The 7,174-nt window shown below is 40.3% G+C and overlaps 1 protein-coding gene across 1 annotated transcript in view; it reads left to right on the top strand.

Moving 5' to 3' along the window:
* Window positions 1-7,174, top strand: part of LOC107661200 (synaptic vesicle membrane protein VAT-1 homolog) — a 31,427-nt gene that overhangs the window by 3,443 nt on the left and 20,810 nt on the right. The window contains exon 2 of the mRNA XM_016450688.1: window positions 5,226-5,433. Coding sequence (XP_016306174.1) covers window positions 5,226-5,433 — 208 coding nt within the window. The remainder of the gene's footprint in view (window positions 1-5,225; window positions 5,434-7,174) is intronic.

Here is a 7,174-nt window from a genome sequence, read left to right as displayed (position 1 = left end):
TCTCTCTCTCTCTCTCTCTCTCTCTCTCTCTCTCTGTGTGTGTGTGATTTGACAGGTCCATGATAAACAGCGATGCAGTGAATATCAGTAAGTGAACAGCAGGGACACGAGCCTCAATCTGATGTTGCTGTGTAACATTTCTGATCGAGAAACCGTTTTAACCATAAGGTTTTTGACCTGGAAACCTGACGTGGTTTCAAGTACTCGCATTTAAGAGCAGTTTAACGGCGCCATAAAGGAAGAGTTATGGGTTTATGAGTCGTAGGCTGAGATTTGTTCAGTTAGTGGTACTATAAGAGCGATCAACATGTTAGAGCTGCATCAATGTGGAAAAATAATAAAAACATTTACTGAGCCGTAATGTCACAGTACAACAAGAGAGGTACCGGTGTTTCACGATGTGCAGAGAGTGGTTACAGAAGTGGAAACAGTACTGGTGCTGTGATGGAAGTATGACCTAATTTAACAATTGTAGGGTATAAACAACGCGGGTTAGAATAAAATGACTCTCTAAGCCCAGTTTTATTTATAATAAATGGATGAAGTTGACAAGTCAAACTGCGACTGCAGTTACCTCACTGTGCATTTTAAGTATTTTAACTTTTTAACATTATTTAACAGTTTAATTCTTCTATAGTTTTAAAAGTATAAAAATGGCTTTTATATTTGTACATGGAAAAAAAAAAAGTTCCAAAAAAGTACCTATTATTTCTGAGTAAAAGATGGTAACATTGCTGCTGAATGGCAAGTTGGTAAAATTTTTTTTTTTTGCAATTTATAGGAATTTATTAACGGAAAAATGCGTAATATGTATGTAATATTAATATATAATGGGGACCTTATATGTCTTAAAGGGGTCATATGATGTTGCTAAAAAGAACATTATTTTGTGTATTTGCTGTAATGCAATGTGTTTATGCGGTTTAAGGTTCAAAAAACACATTATTTTCCACATACTGTACATTATTGTTTCTCCTCTATGCCCCGCCTTTCTGAAACGCGTCGATTTTTGCAAAGCTCATCGGTCTGAAAAGCGAGGTGTGCTGTGATTGGCCAGCTATCCAGTGTGTTGTGATTGACCGAATACCTCAAGCGTGTGACGGAAATGTTACGCCCCTACCATACTGTGATGATGCCCTGTCAGGCCGGAGCGATGATTCAAAAACATGAAAACCCATTATAAACGAGGCATTCGTTGCATCCAGTGGGGACATAATTATGGATTATAATGACTTATACTGTCTTTTTACGCATTGCATCGCGCCGCGTAAACATAAAACCATGTCTGCATTTGTGATCGGAGAAATGACAAACAACAAGCGCTACTCTACACTGCCCAAAAAACTCGCTTTAAATATAAAAAATATAAAATATAAAAACTCTTTAAATATAAAAAAAGTACTTATAATCTGTGAACAACCGGCATTGTAGTCTACTCTACCAGGATCAGGAAACGGTCGGCGGCCGGCGGATTCGACGAAGGTTATGCAAATCTTCCCACAGAGCGACGTAGATATGTGGGGGTGTGTTAGAACGAGCCGTTTTAGGTAGGTGTGGCTGACTCTTAACTTTTATAAAGAATATCTCTTTGGATTTGAGACTTGAGTCTTTGCAACCTTACAGATCTTCTTTATGCACCAAGAGCTTGTAACACTCCAAAGAGAAAGGAAAAATTGAAATCACATCATATGACCCCTTTAAGTCTTGTACTGGTCACCATTTTTGTCATTTTGTTGCCTTTTCTAGTTCATAGGGTTAGGGTTGGGGATCTCTGCAGGTCCAGAAAAAAAAAACACTGAATGAGGGGAAAAAGTATAAATATTCCATGTAATCTCTCAATTAATGTTAGGTCATTAAGCTGCATGAATAGTAATTATAAAATTATTGTGCTATTTAAAAATAATTATTTAAAATAACTTTAGGGAGAGTAAAGCATGTTCACATCACAAGACATGTCAGTAAAATAATAACTTTTTCCCCATATGTTTTACTGTCTTTTGCAAAATAACAATTCTTTACAACGCTTGGTGGATACCAGTTAACATGCAAGTGAAAAATAAGCTTTTTTCATATTAATTAATATTAAAATAATCATTAGATAATCAATAATCAGAATATTTCAATAATTAGTTAAAATATAGCTAAAATAAAGCAGAAATATTTAGTAATTAGTTCCTCCATAATTAGTTGCTGTTTCATAGATGCTTCCAATTTAAAGCAACAGTGTATTTTTGCATGGACTGCACCCCACCTGGAGCATACAGTGTTTAAGCGTCTTGCTCAAAGGCACAGTGGTGATAAAACAGGATTGTGATCTCAATATCTCTCCGCCCCACGTGGGATTTTGAGCCTCCGTCCTTTGTGTTAGCAGCTCAGAGCCTCAACCGCAGGGCTACTGCTGCCAGATACAAAACAAACAAACGGATAAAATAGACAAAATCAGTGCTGGGAGACAGCAAAGCTTTATGGAGCAGAATCCCGCTCATTTCCACAGCAACAAGATTAGAAGTTCACCGACAGATGTATTGCATGAGCAAAATGCATTAGAGAGAGCCACTTTACCCTTCAAAGTCTGTGTGTGTGTGTGTGTGTGTGTGTGTGTTTAAGTGTGTACGTGCATGCATACAGGACAGGAAGAGACTGGAGAGACATGGGAGAGGATCACAGCCAGTGACAGACATCTCACAAGACCTTCAGCTGGCATTGATCTTTGCAATCTCCGCTGAAAAGTGTGTTTGTTCAGCGCAAGCACAGAATACAAAGTATGATGATGAGTTAGTGACACAAGTGTGACTGTTTTGCAAGTCTGACGAAGAAAGAGAGAGAGGGGGAAGAGGGCAGATTTCCCCATATGGTGAGTCATGATCGCAGTTCCTGGCTGAGACTTACTGTCCATTGATCTGAGATGTGCAGAAAGTCCAATTAAAGGAGAAAGAAGAAGAGGAATGGCAGAAAGCAATACTGAGACGTGGAAGATGAGAAGAGAGAGAGACAGGAAAGCCTGCAAACTGTGAGGAGAGATGAACTGGGGCACAGACGTATCGGCTTGGGAGTAGTCCTGCTCTCTAATTGGACTGTAAAGACAAACATGCCCATGCGTCCCTTGGGCCGATTAGACTGTGTGCGTCTTCCTGTCTGAGGGAAGCGCTGGGTATATTAGTGTTTGCATTTTGCTTTTGAGAAAAGCTTGTGTGTGTGTGTGTGTGTGTGTGTGTGTGTGGTTCCTGAAGCTCTGTTGAACATTTGTGCCAAGTTTGTGCGTCCTCCAATAGAGAAATGAAGAGAGGGTTTTCTGGTTGTGTGTGTGTGTGTGTGTGTGTGTGTGTGTGTGTGTTGTCTTCTCTCATGCTCATTGAGGCTGAAGGATCTGCCTGCCCCCCAATGAGAGGAACTGATCTTTAGAAATAAAGAAAGACTGAGGTAGAGGGGGAGATGAGAGATGTAAAGGAGTGATAGACGCAGAAAGAGTGGTGGAGGAAGTGGGATGTTTGTGATGCTAGTGACTGAGAAAATACAAAAGTGGAGGACGGGACATAAGTGTTGAGTGTTTTTGTGCATGTTATAAAGGTCGGACCAGTCAGTGTCACTGCTTTTATGAATTTTGTAAACAGCTTAAAGGTGAAGTGTGCTGTTTGTTTGTGCCAGCGACACCAAACAGAATGGCAATCTGTTTGTTTTTTTTTATCAGCTTGACTGGGATATAACAACACTGGCTCAACCATTGATTTGAAAACATGGACCATTAGTGGTGCAAATATTAGACTGTGCAATTCCTTTAGAGGTTTATTAGTGGTACCTCCTATTGCTCGTACTGTATTTAAAGGGATAGTTCATCCAAAAATGAAAATAGTCATTTACTCAACTTCATGTAATACCAAACCTGTCATTTTCTTCTGTGGAGCACAAAGATATTTTGAAGAATGTTTTAACTATTTTTGCCAATACAGTGAAAGGCAATGGGGTCCAAAATAATACTGGAGTAAAAGTTGGACTAAAGAAATTGACAATAAAATGCCATGTAAATGCATTAGTCCAGTTAAAATGGTACTGGTCAGGTTTTTGTGAAGTCAGACTAACAGACCTATATGACATAATTGTAGCTTGGATTTGTCCGACATTTGTACACCTTAAAATTGCGATGTAATGAAATTAGAGTCAGACCTTTTCTTCTGAATTGTAACGTACATCCGAAAGAAACCGCTTATTGAAAAAGGAAAAAAAAAATGGGGTGGGGATTTGGTTCTATCCATCGGTTGTTGATTGGATGGAGGCCAGTCTGAACGCTTGTGTTTGATTGTAAGAAAGGGGCAGGGTTTAAAATACTTGAATGATTGGAGAAGTACAGCATACTCAACCAGAAAGAAATCTATCCTTTCACTGGGAGGTCAAGTTTTGAAAGTAAATTTTGATTTAAAAATCACAAGCTCAGTTAAAAAAAAAATTAAAAAAAAGCAACAAGCATGGATGATTCGCTCACAGTAGCATGCAGGAAATAGTGAGTTTCCATTTCACAAAATATTTGATTATGCATTGTCATGTATAGGTTTGATTATGCAACAAACCACTGTAGCTCAATTTCAAATGCACAAACTCACTAATTGTGGTTCAGATTTATGTGCTACAAATGTGTGTGTGTGTGTGTGTGTGTGTGTGTGTTTGCATTCCTTGTATCTCTTCATTCCAAAGGAAGTAGTGGAAGTCTGCTCAATGAGTTTTAGTGCGTGTGCGCGCGTGTGTGTGTGTGTGTGGGGGTCACCAAGGTAATTAAAGGATTTTCAGTTGCAACTGATATTATCAAACAACTCTAAATGGAGCATATTTATCTGCTCCAAGATAAAGATTAACAAAACAGTCCAGCTGGCCTACAGTACAGGTTCAAATATTTCGTTGAGGTATGCGGTCTTGAAGGGTAATGACAACAAAACATACACAAGAGATCCCCCAGATCTGTGCAGCTGGGCAATTGTCTTGCCAAAAAAAACTTTTTTTTTTTTAAACTCCAACGCTATGCAAAACAGCAAATGAACAAATAACTATACAGATCCGCTGAGCATTATCACATCTTCTCGAATACACTCTTAATGTTTATTGATGTATATTCAACATTGTTGCAGCGCTTCTATAGTGACTGTGGAACGAAACGGTGAAAGGCATATTGTTGCTGAAACATTCCAGGGCTGTTGTCCAAACGTTCCTTGAATGTTTCTCTGTTTTCTTGTCTGTAGGTGGGTGATAAGGTCCTGGTTCTGAACCGGAGCGGTATGTGGCAGGAAGTAGTAGTGGTGGCGACCACACACACCTTCCTGATACCAGAGGGCATGAGCTTTGAGGAGGCGGCGGCACTTCCTGTCAATTACATCACCGCCTACTTGATGCTCTTCGACTTTGGGCACCTGCGTCCGAACCAGAGCGTGCTCATCCATATGGCTGCAGGTAAGTGTGTGTGTGTGTGTGTGCACTGTGGAGATTATGCAAATGTATAACAGGCTTCATAACAGGGATTACATGCAGCCTAATGTAGTTATATTTTCATGAGCTGCAGCACAATAGACACATCCATCATGTGCAGGTGTGCGTAAGTGTTTGTGTATATACAGTTCTTGCAGCTGGCTAAAAGGGAGCCCTGGGGCTTTTTACTGCGGCGAGGGAGTACAGCAGTGGTTTACATTTACTTATGCACTCCCATCGTCATTCGTGGGAGTGGATCAGTGAGTCCCTTGTGGCAATTAACTATTTCCAAGTGTCGTACCTAAGGGATTTCTTGCTCTCTTTTTGCAGGTGTACGCATGTGTGTGGGTGTGTTGGGAAACCATGCTCTCTAAATAATGAACTTTGGGATGCACTGTAAGTGCAGGTGCAGGATTGAATAGTTTATTATTTCTCGGAGGATATTCCTGTAGGTGTCAAACAAATCTCTTGTCAATAAATTCATACGAGCGAGTCCCTTGGCAGCTGTTTAGTTTATAAACGTTTAGGCAATGTAAAGAAAACAGTGACAGATTTTGGACAGATTTACACAATTATTCATTTAATTATGCAACATTTAAAGTGATTAAGGGTTTTCTACTCAGAATAGAATGGCGTGTGTGTGTGGTTGTTAGAATGTGTGTGTATTGACATATCTGTGAGTGCGTTGCGGTGTTGGGTTTTTAAGTGTGCGTTTTTATTCATGAGGGTTTTTTTAGTGATATTTAATAACCAAAGTGAGGGAAAACGCAGTTTTCAGGCTGATGAACATTTTTGTGGTATCAATATGAAAAAAAAACCCATATGTTTTACAATTGATATCACGTGCCTCTGCGAGAAAATTAGAGATGCACCGATTGATCGGCCAGGGATCGGAATCGGCCGATTTTCCTCATGATCGGACCGGATCGGTGATCGGCCGATCAGTCTCACTTCTTTCCGATTCCGAGCCGATCCGTTTTGTTACCAGCGGCACAGGTCTTAACATCAGCTGCGCATTCTCGCTCTCTTCTCTCCGATGACCCCTTCTCTCTCACACATGTCTCATTCGCTCCGGTTAAATAGTGCTTGTATTGCGCATTATTTTAGTCATTCCCGCAGGTTTCGCGCTTACACCATAAGCACACACCACCACTGATCTATATTAGTGGAGCGCACAATCCGCGCTCAGTCTCAAACAGCTTGTGAGCCACAAATACCAAAATGAGTGGCTAACTGCGCTAAAACGTTCAAATACATACAAAATTATGTCAAAATGCCCGTCTTGGCGAGTATCCAGTTAAACACAGTCAGTTTTGGAAGGTTAAATAGTTGAGAAAGAGAACGCATTAGTGTTGGGTCGTTCTTGAACGATTCGTTCATTTTGAACAAATCTCTAATGTGACTTGGGAAGAACGAGTCGTCTCGGGGAGTGATTCGTTCAGTCGCACATGCGCAACATCCTATAGGTTCTGTACTGGAATTAGTCAAGTAGTTCACCTGTTTCGAGTCTTCGGGTTTTTCGAGTCATTCGTTCATCACGTGACAGACCCATAAGTTTAACCAATGCAGTCTGAGCCGGAAAGAGAATTGATTAGTTCATCTCTCGAGTCTTCGGGTTTGAGTCGTTCGTTCATCACGTGACAGTCCCATAAGTTTAACCAATGCAGTTTGAGCCGGAAAGAGAATTGATTAGTTCATCTCTCGAGTCTTCGGGTTTGAGTCGTTC

Source organism: Sinocyclocheilus anshuiensis, unplaced genomic scaffold (genome assembly GCF_001515605.1).
Source record: "Sinocyclocheilus anshuiensis isolate Anshui unplaced genomic scaffold, SAMN03320099.WGS_v1.1 scaffold2630, whole genome shotgun sequence".
Lineage (NCBI taxonomy): Eukaryota > Metazoa > Chordata > Actinopteri > Cypriniformes > Cyprinidae > Sinocyclocheilus > Sinocyclocheilus anshuiensis.
Note: the sequence above shows the minus strand (reverse complement) of the source record. Positions and strands in the feature narration are given on the sequence as shown.